Genomic DNA, 14019 nt, shown 5'->3' on the forward strand with positions numbered 1-14019 from the left:
AGGCTCTGCATTTCTGTTTGTGCCTCCGGTCCCGTCTTCGACGCCTTTTGCGTTGGTGGATTTTAATGGGGACTGCTTCGCTTAGCTGTGGTGGAGCTTGTTGGGGCTGTGGTGGAGCTTGTTGGGGCTTCCTGCTTGTTATTTGCTTCCAAAATTGATTAAAGAGTCTGTCCAGCTTACACTCAATATCCTGCCATGCTTTGCTGGTACCAGGAGGACATGCGGCTGCCGCCATATTGGGAGAGTCGCAGATGAGTATGTCAGCCTGGGCGGCTGTGCTCTGTGCGTCCATTAGCTCCAGACAGCCTCTCAGGGGTGGACCGGGATAACCCCCACCGGTCCGAGTGGGGGGGGGGGGGGGGAGTAATGGAGCTCCTGCCGGGAAGTAGCTGCTCCTGGACGTCCCAGGATCGGGAGATCATCCGCCTCTCCCGCCCGGTGAACACCAGGCCACACTTGCCACGCGGAGGTAAGTAAGACTCTGTCGAGTTGCTGACCGCTATTAAGCATGTCGGGTCGGTCAGGTAGGAGCAACATTGCTGGGTCATCCCCTTCTGGGGTGAAATTCGCTTGTTGATAGCTGCTTAAAGTGAGATATTGAGGGAGCTCACACGAAGTGCGTCTTTCCTCCATGACAGCTAGGCCCCGCCCCCCGGAAGCTGCATTCTTAGTGAAAGGAGGGACAGTGTAGCTGCTGCTGATTTAATAGGGAAATTGATAGCTAGGCTAGTGTATTCAGTGTCCACTACAGTCCTGAAGGACTCATCTGATCTCTGCTGTAAGGACAGCACCCCAAAAAGCCCTTTTTAGGGCTAGAACATCAGTCTGCTTATTTTTTTTCCTGTGTAATCTAAGTGCAGTTGCCTGCCTGCCTGCCTGCCAGCGTGTGTGTCAGGCTCACAGCGTATACTGTGCCCACTTGCCCAGTGCCACCACTCATATCTGGTGTCACAATAGCTTGCATTTAAAAAAAACAAACTTTTTTAACTGTAATATAATAGCAGTCAGTTTCCTTCACACGTGTGCGTTTCAGGGCCTGCCAGGGCACAGTGTAACACCAGTGCAACTCATATCTGGTGTAACAGTAGTGTACATTAAAAAAAAAAACTAGAAATTTGACTGTAAAATAATAGCAGTCAGTTTCCTTCACACGTGTGCGTTTCAGGGCCTGCCAGGGCACAGTGTAACACCAGTGCAACTCATATCTGGTGTAACAGTAGTGTACATTTAAAAAAAAAAAATACAAGGGGCTTGTTGTCACCTTTCGGGGACCCTTGGTGTTGTATGTGGCTGGGTGGAGGAAGAGACCTTCAATGATATCAGTGAGGACAAGGAACGGGACATGGCTAGCTTGGTATCCAATCTTGTGCAAATGGGGAGTTTGCGGTTGTGCAAATGGACTGTTTGCGGTTGTTTGCGGTGTGTTAAACGGGGAGTTTGGTCTGTCACTGTGAAGCGGGCGTAACCCTTACACTACCTGATCGATACAATATCATACCTGATGTTTTAAAGCACATTATTCCAAACAATTTAGGAATGTTAGGTGATTTATGCCCTTTATGGATTAAAACCAGACTCTGCATCAACTATGTAATTTTCCATTGGAGTTTTGCCATGGACTGTGGCATGCCACAGTCCAGGTGTTAGTCCCCTTGAAACAACTTTTCCATCACTATTGTGGCCAGAAAGAGTCCCTGTGGGTTTGAAAATTCGGCTGCCTATTGAAGTCTATGGCGGTTCGCCCGGTTCGCGAACATTTGCGGAAGTTCGCGTTCGCCGTTCGCAAACGGAAAATTTTATGTTTGTGACATCACTATTGGTGTTGTGTTATTGTACATCTGGGTTGTGACATGTTAAAGGAACACTTTAGGGTCAGGAGCACAAACATGTATTCCTGACCCTATAGTGTTAAAACTACAATCTATCCCTCCTGAATATAGTAGAATCTTACCTTTAGTAAAGTCTGCTGCTGCTGGCTCTGCCACTAATCGTCCTGCTTAGCTGACATCATCAGAAGTGGTGGTTTCAGCCAATCACAATGCTTTCCCATATGAGAGCATTGGATTGGCTAAGATTGTCAAGGAGGCAGATCCTGAGCAGAGCCAGCACAAGCCAACACAGCCCTGGCCAATCAGCATCTCCTCATAGAAATGCATTGAATCATCTTTTCTGTGGAACTCCTTTCCCTTCTCCGTTAGACTTTACCCCAGTCTCCACTCCTTCAAAAAATCTTTGAAAACACCCTTCTTCAGGAAAGCATATCATTTAAACTGTTAGCGGGTTTTCATCCCCCTGTCCCCCATGACTCCTCTCCTGCAACTGTCAAAAATAACCTACTAAGTTCTCAGTGAATACTTTTCTAGCAACCTATTTCATTACCCCTACTTATACCCTTTGTGTCACTATACCCCACTCCCTCTAGAATGAAAGCTCATTGAGCAGGGCCCTCCACCCCTCTGTTCCTGTGTGTCCAACTCGTCTGGTTACAATTACGTGTCTGTTAGTCCACCCATTGTACAGCGCTACAGAATTTGCTGGCGATATATAAATAATAAAATAATAATGTGTTTTTCCTCTAGAATGTAAGCTCATTGAGCAGGGCCCTCCACCTCTCTCTGTTCCTGTACGTTCAGTTGTCTTGTTACAATTACATGTCTGTTAGTCCACCCATTGTACAGCGCTACGGAACCTGTTGGCGCTATATAAATATATAAATAATAAAATAATGATAATGTGTATAACATATACTATGTTTATGTGATGAAAATGGTTGTTGTTTCTTGTTGTGTATCATTTGACTGCAATTCCTATCATTCTTTGCAAGCCAGAAAGTTGCTGTGGACTGCTCAATATGCTTTGCTGGCTTTTTTTTTTTTTTTTTTACCAAATATTCAATGGCCTCACTAAATGAACCCACAAGAGCCTGCGGGATGTACAGCGCTACAGACTTTGCTGGCACTTTACAAATAATATAATAATAATGTACATTTCAATGGAAAATTGCCAAATAAGAAGTGGTCACCATGGAAACCAACAGAATATCTCAACATTCAGTACTCTTCTTCGAACTACCACCTGGTTTGCCTTGAGAAATATATGATAATTTGTCCTATTATTATCTCTCCCATGGACGTCCTACAATTTTTCCTCCACCTACCATGTATTCTGCCCAGTTCCCTCCCTATCCAAGTTGAATCTTCCAAATCTGTTTCCTGTTTCCTTTCAAACTGTCCAGCCCTCTCTCTGCTCGTGCAAGAATGTAAGTATAGTGTCAACATCACAGTCAGAATGCTGCGTTATTAAACCATTGTCATTATTGTCTTCTGACAACTATGTAGCATTCCTGAGAGCTCTCTAAGGGACACATTGTGATCTGCACTGCAATACATTTCATTGTAACACGATCTCTAAATGCTGCATGCCAGTAGATGAGTGTTAATTACAATTTAGGTTACCTGAGGTTATCGTAAGTCTACATAAGATATTTACTGTGAGCATTATTTTAAAAAAAAAATATTTCTGGCATTTATAAAGCACCAACATATTCTGCAGCGCTGTACAATTGGATTAACCTATCTGTCACCAAATTCTCTCCTCAAGAACAACTACTAGACAGATTTTTCATACAGTGACATTTATTTAGAAGGCAGTTAGCATATTGGTAATAAAATCTAATTATTTTGCTTTGAATTTTCTTTAGGGACATGCTAAAATCAAATCATGAGTGGACTATTGCAGTCACTGAATGACTGACTAATATTTATTCTCAATGTTCCTTTTGATATACTGCTTAGGATATGATTCCTAAATGGAAACTGTCAATTCTTTAGAATTTACACCATTCAATGAAACCTTTTTAAAATCCCCTATAATTTGTATTAACTTTTTTTTACATGACATGCCCAGTTTTCTTTTAAATTAAGGCAAAGTCAGGGCAAACATTGCAAATGAGGAGGTAAAATAGTAATATATATTGTTTCATTTATCTTCTCTGTGCTAAGTGCAAGGTGCAACGGACAAAGCTTACATCAATGATTGACAGGGAGGTAAGAGCCTCTTATTTGTAGAATAAAGACGAGTTAGTTTATAAGTTCCATTTTAATTTGAATATATCAAGAATACTTGTTTGTTCAAAAAAACAAAAACGTAATGAGTAAACATATTGTATTCAATCTTGTAAAGTGACTTTTCTAAAGTGAGCAGTGTAGGATTTTGTTTTAAATGTTTTTTTTATTTCTGAGCATAGCATAAAGTCAGGCATATTAATGACATTTGAAATGAGTTTGCCTACACGGAGGCTTAGCTTAGCTGTGGAGAAGCGTTGTATAATAACCAGCTATCAAGCGTAACAAGGGTTCAGATCAACAGTTCCAGGACTGCAGTAACAGGGTGAACATTTTATCAGTGTGGCTATCAATCATTTACAGGTCTCCCTCTCTTGCTCTTCCTCTCAATAAAATTTTCAATCTCTCCCTTTCCTCTGGCACATTTCCCTCACCCTTCAAACATGCAACTGTAACCCCGATTCTGAAAAAGCCCAGCCTTGACCCCAACTCCCCATCCAACTACCGCCCTATCTCGCTACTGCCATTTGCCTCCAATATCCTCGAGAGAGTTGTGTACACCAGACTGACTGACTTTCTCGAAACCAACACTCTGTTTGACCCCCTTCAGTCTGAATTCCGCTCTGGTCATTCTGTCGAAACAGCTGTGACCAAAGTATCCAACGATTTAATTGCTGCTAAATCTCGTGACCATTAAAGGGGGAGAAAGGAAGGGCCGGAGAGGATTGGTATTGTGACCTGTTTTTTTGATGACGGAGTATGATATATCGTGGGATAGGGCTGCACAATGTCTCCAAGATGGGCCGAATGGTTCTTATCTGCCATTACATTCTATGTTTTTATGTTTCACGTATACCAGCACATCCTGTCTTGCTCTGTTGGTGATGTGTACATACATAACCTGTACCCTAACAAGGAATTTATCTGATAACCCAAACTCAGGATTTTTAATATTACTTTTCCATTAATTTAATAAATATCTATTTGTCAGGTGTGAAAAAAAAATTAACCATATGCAAATAATCAAGTGTTGTAGTTCTAAAATAATAATCAAATTATCAATTATCCTAATTCTCCTTGATCTTTCTGCTGCCTTTGACACTGTTGATCATCAACAGCTTCTATGCATTCTCCGTAATTTTGGTCTACGAGATACTGCTCTCTCCTGGTGCTCCTCCTACCTCTCCCAGCACTCTTTCAGTGTTTCCTTCACTGACTCTGCCTCTTCCCACCAACCACTCTCTGTTGGCGACCCCCAAGGTTCTGTCCTTGGTCCCCTACTGTTCTCTAACTACACTGCCTCCCTTGGTAAACTCATTAGCTCCTTTGGCTTCCGTTATCATTTCTACGTGGATGACATGCAAATCTACCTTTCCTCTCCTGATCTCTCTCCGCCCATCTTGACTCGTATCTCTGACTGCCTCTCTTCGATTTCCAACTGGATGGCTGCTCACTTCCTTAAACTCAACCTTTCCAAAACAGGACTTCTGGTCTTTCCTCCCTCAAGTGTTACTACTCCCGTGTCTGTCTCCCTCGAAGTCAATGGCTCTACCATCACCTCTACTGCAAAGGCTTGATGCCTGGGTGTTCTTTTTGACTCCAACCTCTCCTTCACCCCTCATGTCCAATCAATCGCCAAATCCTGTCACTACCATCTCAAAAACATAGCGCGCATTCACCCCTATTTAACCTCAGATGTGACTAAGGTGCTGATTTTATTTATTCTTAGTGTTTGGGAGGGGGGATCTGAAGAATGATGACCAAAGGACATTATTCATTTTTTTTCTTTTTTAAGTTAGAAGGCTTGAAGTAACCATTGGTCCATATCGTGGTAAAAGCGCACGGCTACGTCACATTAGACCAATATTGCTGGGTCCTACAATAATTTGTAATACGTCTTAAACTACTTCCATAGACTCTCCTCCCTGGGAACTTTGCCCTGCACTGTATTACAGGTAATTAAACTTCTTTTAAAACTATTTTCAAGTTTTTGATAGGGGGACACCCTATCTAATAATGCCCTACAGAGCATTATTTGCAGAAGGAGGGGGCGGTCTGGGGAAACCCTTCAATCTGTATTTGGTATATATTTTGGTCTTTACAGCAGTACCATTGCTGAGAAATGCATGTTCCGGGTGTGCCCCCAAAACCCATTTTTGCTTTTATTTCTTTGTGTATATTTGGAAACCGGACCAGATTCCTTTTGGGTTGACCAATCTGCCCCTCTATTCTATGTGCCTCTTTTGACGTGACCACTGAAAAGCATGAATTTGAATAGAGTCTCTAGAAGCAGTCTAAGCAGTAATATTGGTGTTAGCATATTCATTCCCATATAAAATTACTGTAGAACCCACTGATATGGGACAGGTTACTGAGGGGTATTGCAACATAGTGGTGGGCTTAACATGATATGGCCATATAGTATAATCCTTCTATTTGTTTGCTAAGCTAGGTGATTTTATGTAGCCTTCTTTTCCATATGTGCTGTTCCTTAATATGTATTTTGTATTCATTTTAAAGCAGCACCATTACTGACAAATGCATGTTCTAGGTGTGCCCCTCAAGCCCCTTTTTTATAGGTTCAGTGTGGCAGACCGCCTGGCACCCCGACCGGGTGCCTCCGCCAATCGATGCTCCTAGCGCTCACCGAGGACTCCAAGCACTCCACCAGACATCATCAGCACCGTAGTCCCCACTTCCAGCTTTACAGCTTGGTAGGGGTCTCGCCGTCCTCCACCCACCCTGGATCCAAGAACAGGATACAACTTCCAGTGGGCAGACCTCTCCTACTCCAGAGAGTGTAGCAGGCTTCTCTTACAAGAGCAAGCGATTATAACCCAGAGGAGTATAGTGATATAGCAATCCCCAGGGTAGATACAGCCGTTTCCCCCATACATGTATCAAACCTTACAAGATTACAAGATTTCTTCCACCTTATTTAAACCTTTCAGGACTAAGCATTGTTTGCCTAGAATCATAATTTTGTCCCTTAAGACCATATGGCAACATTAAATATCTTTCCTTGTAAGCATCAGCATTGCTAAACAGCACTGCTTTTAAATGCATAAAATATTAAATTTTGTAATAAGATCTGTTAACACAATATTTTTACAAGGGTATAGAGCATCATGGTCCTTAAGGGGTTAACAGTACATTACAAATAACTTTATGTGATCTCAATGGCCAGTCAGACAAAAAAAGTATATTGAGGGTAGGCAGGAACTCATTTATTGGCAGCCACAACTGGCGTCATATGCAGGTCCCCAAGGGGCACTCCCCCCTGGACCAGAGAGTAAACCACAGTAAAAACAAATACACAATTACATTGGCTCTCAGGACTAGGACACTCCCATACACAAAAAAAGTCATGAAATAAAGTCAAATAACCGAAATACCACTGTAATTTCTTCAAAGAAACATTGGTCCATCGCCACCAATTTGGCTTGTTTTGGTGGTAGTCTAATGTAGTGTGCTAACTCATATTATGTGACGGTCTCAGGCACCATTTCTGGCCTTGATCCTGTCTGTTCCAGAGACGATTATCCTGTCGTAGAGACCTGGGAGACAAGGTAAGAAGGCCTGGTGCCGCGATTCTTGAGTAACCTGAGTGGAGCTCCCGCTTCATGCTTCCGACTCGGAAGGCTACTGCCTCTGCCCCCCAGCTGTTTAACTATTTAATAAGTGGTATTTGTTTAAGAATTTATATTTGTATATATTTCCCTTAAATATTTGCATTCATTAATTGGATATTTCGTATTTTGATTTGAGAAAAGAAGGGATATGCAACCCTTGATTAATTCCATTATGATATTAATAAATACATCTGTAATGGTGGTTTTTAATCAAAAGTAATTTTAGCTCTCTATTTTTTCAGATATGTCTCTTAACACTATCAACTGTTCCTCCTTGCTGACACTAAATAGGTGATACCAGCATTTGGATATCTCTTGCTTTCTTATTGTTTTATTTCTCCATTCCTAGATCGGAGGCACTAGTTTATTTTATCGAAGATGGTTGGTCTCGTAGTCTCACCAGAGGTTGCCTTAGCAGATGAGCCAGTAAAAATCCATGCTTGGGGTTTACCTCCTCACCAGCTAATTACATTGATAGCCTGGCTGAAAGATGAAAAAGGGCAGATTTTCCAATCTCGAGCTTTTTACCAAACTGATAGCAAGGGGAACGTGGATCTGGATCACGCTGCGGCCACTGGTGGAGATTTTAAAGGAGTTCATCCCATGGGACTCTTCTGGTCACTAAAACCAAGCACCCCCTTTCTAAGGCTGATGAAACGAGATGTGATGAGCAGTCCGTTTTATGTTCACCTGGAGCTTTATCTAAACGTGGTTGTTAACCCCTTTGCAGAGCTTCCTGTGGCCACTAAAGTCGTGGAAAGATGGTACGTGGCTCCTGGTGTTCAGAGAATACAAATACAACAAGGAAGGGTGCGGGGTGCTCTCTTCCTCCCTCCAGGTGAGAAATTGTGTTAGTTTTTTAGTTGTTTAACTGCAAAGATACGCTCCATTAAAATTCATTAAACCAGTGGGTGTTATAAAAAAAGAAAACAATGGAGATGGCAAGATATTTAGTACAGGTATTTTGGGGAATATGAATATTAGATAAAGTGAGCAAAGGGAATCATGTGGGGAATGTGGATGTGGATTTTTATACTGGTAAAAATCTAATGAGAAAATATGCCAAAAGTTACCAGAAATAACTTTAACTTGGATTGAATGAAGGAAGATGGATAGGATATAGTTCAAGGATGCTTTGCTCAACTATGTAATAATTGCCCCATAAAAAGGACTCTAGCTAGGGTTTACTCCAGTACACTCTGCCTCCTGAGTGTTGATGATCTTTAATGTCTACTCTAGAGAGAATGATTTAATTGCAGATTAGGTAACAGATCCACAGACGATATGGACTATTTATAATACCCAAACTGGCTATTTGGAAACAATGGTTTTGCAACAGAGCACGCATGGTGTCTGTATTGTCTATTCTCTCCATGCTAGTCCACTACCAATTTCAACTACTCTATGATTTATTCCCCTGCTCCCATGAGTGATGAAGGAAGAGGGTGTACTCTGGGTACGTGATTCACATTCAAGGTATGCAGATTATGTATGTATTGACAAAGATCAGATATTTACCCAAATGGAATCAACTGACAGAAACCAAATCATCAATAGAATTCTTCTACTGTATCAAACCTTACAAGATTCTTCCACCTTATTTGACCCTTTCAGGACTAAGCATTGTTTGCCTAGAATCACAACGTTGTCCTGTGGTGGAATCTCGGTAAAAATAAATTTAGTAGGCCGAGATTACCACGTGGCATGTGTACGTGCATATGCTGACGTATCGATCAGTTGGTTGCACGAGGCAAGATACGATCAGTAGTGTACGGAGCATGTGCAAGAATACAGGATGTAGTATTCCCCCTCCTCCATTGTGCTGGACAAGCCATGCGGTCAAGCAGGAAGTTAATTCTTATTTGTGTTGATTGGTCAAGAGAATGTGCGGGTGGAGCTTAATATGGGAGGAGTTATGTGCCTATATAAGGAGCCTGCACTATTGTCCGGGGCTCAGAATTTGCTGTATTTTGGTGACGCTAGTCCCTCTGAGTCCCGATCGGTGATCCAATAAAGAATCTCTTCCTTCCTGAAGAAACCTGTGTCCATCTCTCTGTGCTTGGCTTCCGTCAGTTTCTCCGGTATCATTTGGTGCATTGGCCGGGAAGCTCATCGTTCAACGGTAGCTGAGAGGCAGAGGCGTGAGACGGTCTATCTTTGCCCACGTTCTCTACGGCTGCACCCCTGAACTTCTGCGTGGACCTCCCTTCGTCTCGGCGCCACTGGTCTGTTGTCCAGGAGATCATCGGCCTCTACGTGAGAAGTGCTGGGGTGTCCCCGTCGATGAGTGTGAACTCAGGTTCAGGAACGAGGAGGTAAGACAACTGCTGTTTTAGACGGCAGGACCCACTAGGGGTATACCGATTGTGCGGTAGGCCCAAAGGGGTTTTGAATCTGTGTATCTGCCCCCTCTGTCGGAGGGAAGGAGCGAAGGCGCACCGCTCGATCGAACGCTCTTTAGTCAGACCGTTTGATTTTGTTAGTCAGGCGGGGTCCTGGTGTAAATAGCCCTAGCCGGACACCGGTGTCTTGTCTAGACTAGCGTTCTAGGGTGTATATTACGTTCGCTAGGTCGGAGGGACCGGGAGACTAAGCGGCGCCTGTGTAAATTCGGTTCGCTAGCTCTCAACCTATCTGGGCTAAGTGGGAAGGCGTGTAAATTTGGAACCCACTAGACTTTTGATAGTGCGACTAAGAGGCGCCTGTGTAAATTCGGTTCTCTAGCTCGCTATATATGTGGTGATTGGGCAGTGTGGCTAACCAAAACGGGTGTATATAGTTTTAGGTAGTCCATTCAAGGTACTGGCCAATAGTTTAGTTGGGAATTGTAAATGTGATAAAGATTGCTTAGTAAAGTGTATATCTTGTTAGATAGCGCGAGCTCAGCCGTCTAGCGAGAGTGTTAATAGTGTGTTGCTGTATCATAGTGCACGGTACCATAACCCTGTATATTTACTGACACTGTATATAAGTACTAATCATTGTCGTCCATTGCATGTTTAACACCATAACCACTAATAATTGTATTGTGACCTTAACTTGTGCTTTGACCTATGCTAACCGTACTGTAACCGCTATTTGTAAAAGACGATGTTACTGGGGTGTGTTATAGACGGGTAGTTCGTATATAGAGAATTATAGCGTGGGTGACTGTATAGTTACGCCAAAGGGCATAATATTGATTATCTAGTGACTGGTGTAACAGCTGTGTGTGTACGGGAATTCCCTGAGTGTTTATTGTTATTGTGTACGTTTCACTTGGTAACTGTACCACGTGGTGCTGTTGCCAGAGGAAACGGGTGTGACTGTTGAATAGTACGCGTGTATAGTATTCGTTGTCGACGACGTTCCATTGTTAAGTATGGGTGCGTCGCAGTCAACGATTCCGGATCCCTTAGGTTGTATGGTGAAAATTTTTAAAAAGGGATTCAAAACTTGTGATTTGGGGGTTAAAATGTCTCCTGTACGTTTGGTCACTTTGTGTACTAGGGAGTGGCCTACTTTGGTTGCGGCATGGCCGCCACGTGGCAGTTTGGATCCAACTCTGGTACAGCGCTTACACGTGGCTGTATCGGGTAGGCCTGAACTTTACGGCCAGTTTCCTTATATTGATTGTTGGAGACAGGCCGTAAATGACTCGCCAAAATGGCTCCAGACATGCCACGAGGAGCAGTGTCGCCTCATGGTAGCTAGGACTTGTTTGTCCACTAGGACTGGTGTTAGGCCCATTTTGGACACGCCCCCTGAGTCCGAGATCCCTTTGCCGCCCCCTTACTTTCCGTTAAGAGGAAGTGACGCAAATGCAGGAAGTCCTGCAACCCTCCCCTCATTACCCTCATCCACTTCCGCTTCCTCCTCCAGTACAGGATCCACCCCCCCTCGTACTAAATCTCCCCTTCCGGAATCAGAACCAACCCCCATTAAAAACGAATATCCTGATTTGGCGCCACTTCAGACTTCCGGTCAAGCTTCATCTAGCTCGGCTCGAAGTGTTTTATTTACAACCTTTTCCCAAAACCAAGCTCCCACATCCCCATACCCTATTTCTCCCCGACTGGAACCTATGACTGACGCCCCTCCACGTAGCCCCATACAGACCCGACAGTTGACCGGTGCCCAACAATTAAAACACTATCAGATGCCTCTTCGTCTGAATCCTGGGTCAGCCTATATCGATGCCGCAGGCCAAATGGCACATGCTGACCCAGTCTTTGTATATGTCCCATTCACGACAACCGATCTTTTAAATTGGAAGACCCACAATTCCTCGTATACTGAGAAACCACAAGCTATGACTGATCTGTTCACCTCAATAGTACAGACACATAACCCGACATGGGCTGATTGCCAGCAGTTATTAATGACTTTATTCAACAATGAGGAAAGGACAAGGATTAACCAAGCGGCCATTAAAGCACTAGAGGATAAAGCCCGTACTTTAAACCAAGCCAATCCATCAGCATGGGCTGCAACACATTATCCCAACACCGATCCTGATTGGAATGTAAATGGTGCTGATATGGTTCAACTCAGAGCCTATAGAGACGCTATAATTGCTGGCATGAAAGCCGGAGGAAAGAAACATGTCGAAGACAGTTGAGGTGATTCAGAAAAGCGATGAAGCGCCCAGTGTCTTTTATGACCGATTATTGGAGGCATACCGCTTGTATACCCCCTTTAATCCGGAAGACGCAGATAATTCCCGAATGGTGAACTCCGCCTTTGTCAGCCAAGCTTACGGAGATATTAAGCGCAAGCTACAAAAGTTAGAAGGGTTTGCAGGTATGTCCATCACCCAACTAATGGAGGTAGCGAATAAGGTTTATATGAATAGGGAAACAGAAAGTAAGAAAGAGGAACAGCGCAAGATGCGTAAAAAGGCTGATATGCTAGCGGTAGCGATCGCAGGCGTAGATAGACGGGGCCCAGATAGAGGCGATAGTAGATGGAGTAGGGAGCCTTTGAGTAGGAATCAATGCGCGTATTGCAAGGAAGAAGGGCATTGGAGGAATGAATGTCCGCAAAGAGAGCAGTACGAGAGAGACCTACCCAGGGCAGGCTACGGAAATTTTAGAGGCAGAGCGAGAGGTAGAGGAGGCCCCGGAGGGAGTAATGGTAATAGAGGGAGTAATGGGAACAGAGGAAGTGTTAGGGAAGACAGGTATATTCCAGCAGCGCAAAGGTCCCGCGATAGAGAAGGTAGGGACTTTGTAGGATTGGCTGACACGGTCATGGAGGACTATTGATACCGACCGGGCTCCATCCCCCTTGGTCGAGCGGAGCCTATGGTCGATGTATCAATAGGGGGGAAAAGGAGTGCGTTCATGATCGACACTGGTGCTGAACATTCAGTGGTGACTAATCTAGTTGCTCCTCCATCTGGAAGGACTATTACTGTGATAGGAGCAACTGGAAGAAGTGCTGAAAAACCGGTTCTTAAAAGTCGACTCTGTACATTGGGAGGCCACGTAGTAAAACATCAATTCCTTTATATGCCTGAATGTCCAGTCCAATTGTTGGGACGTGATATGCTATCAAAATTACAAGCGCAGATTACGTTCCTGCCAAATGGAACAACATCCTTAAAGTTTAATGGACCTTCAGGTATCATGACATTATCCGTACCAAAGGAAGAAGAGTGGCGACTTTATACAGTATTGACTAGCCAAAACCCTAGGAGTGATGAGACATTATTTAACATACCAGGAGTTTGGGCAGAGAACAACCCACCAGGACTGGCCCGCAATATTCCACCTATAAAAATTGAACTAAAACTTGGGGTTTATCCAGTGAGCCTAAGACAATACCATATCCCGCAGAAGGCTAAGAAGAACATCCAATCCTATCTGGATAAGTTCATACGGTATGGTATCCTAAAATTCTGTACTTCCCCCTGGAACACCCCATTGCTGCCTGTTCAAAAGCCCGGTACAGATGAGTATCGACCTGTGCAGGACTTGAGAGCAGTCAATGATGCGGTTGTTAGTATACATCCAGTTGTACCCAATCCATATAACCTGCTTGCTTTAATTCCGGGCGGGGCTACTTACTTTACAGTCTTAGACCTCAAAGATGCCTTCTTTTGCCTCCGAATTGCCGCAGAAAGTCAATGTATTTTCGCTTTCCAATGGGAGAACGCTGTAACGGGCTCAAAACGCCAAATGACCTGGACAAGACTGCCCCAAGGGTTTAAAAATTCACCTACCCTATTTGGTTCAGCCCTAAGTCAAGATCTATTGGATTTCGAGTCCATCCCAGGAGAGTGTGTATTGTTACAATATGTAGATGACTTGTTGATAGCAGCAGTTACAAAAGAAATCTGT

General features: G+C 43.6%; 1 protein-coding gene across 4 annotated transcripts in view; it reads left to right on the plus strand.

Moving 5' to 3' along the window:
• Positions 1 to 14019, plus strand: part of LOC134612454 (acyl-coenzyme A amino acid N-acyltransferase 1-like) — a 35654-nt gene that overhangs the window by 12739 nt on the left and 8896 nt on the right. The window contains exons 1-2 of one of the 4 annotated variants that reach the window (XM_063456815.1): positions 3244 to 3259; positions 8046 to 8534. In XM_063456815.1, coding sequence (XP_063312885.1) covers positions 8075 to 8534 — 460 coding nt within the window. In that variant the 5' untranslated portion in view covers positions 3244 to 3259; positions 8046 to 8074. Of the gene's footprint in view, positions 1 to 3243; positions 3260 to 7365; positions 7634 to 7928; positions 8535 to 14019 lie in introns of those variants that run through there. The other 3 variants (XM_063456814.1, XM_063456813.1, XM_063456812.1) reach the window with 3 other exon arrangements.

Source organism: Pelobates fuscus, chromosome 5, assembly GCF_036172605.1.
Source record: "Pelobates fuscus isolate aPelFus1 chromosome 5, aPelFus1.pri, whole genome shotgun sequence".
NCBI classification, from domain to species: domain Eukaryota; kingdom Metazoa; phylum Chordata; class Amphibia; order Anura; family Pelobatidae; genus Pelobates; species Pelobates fuscus.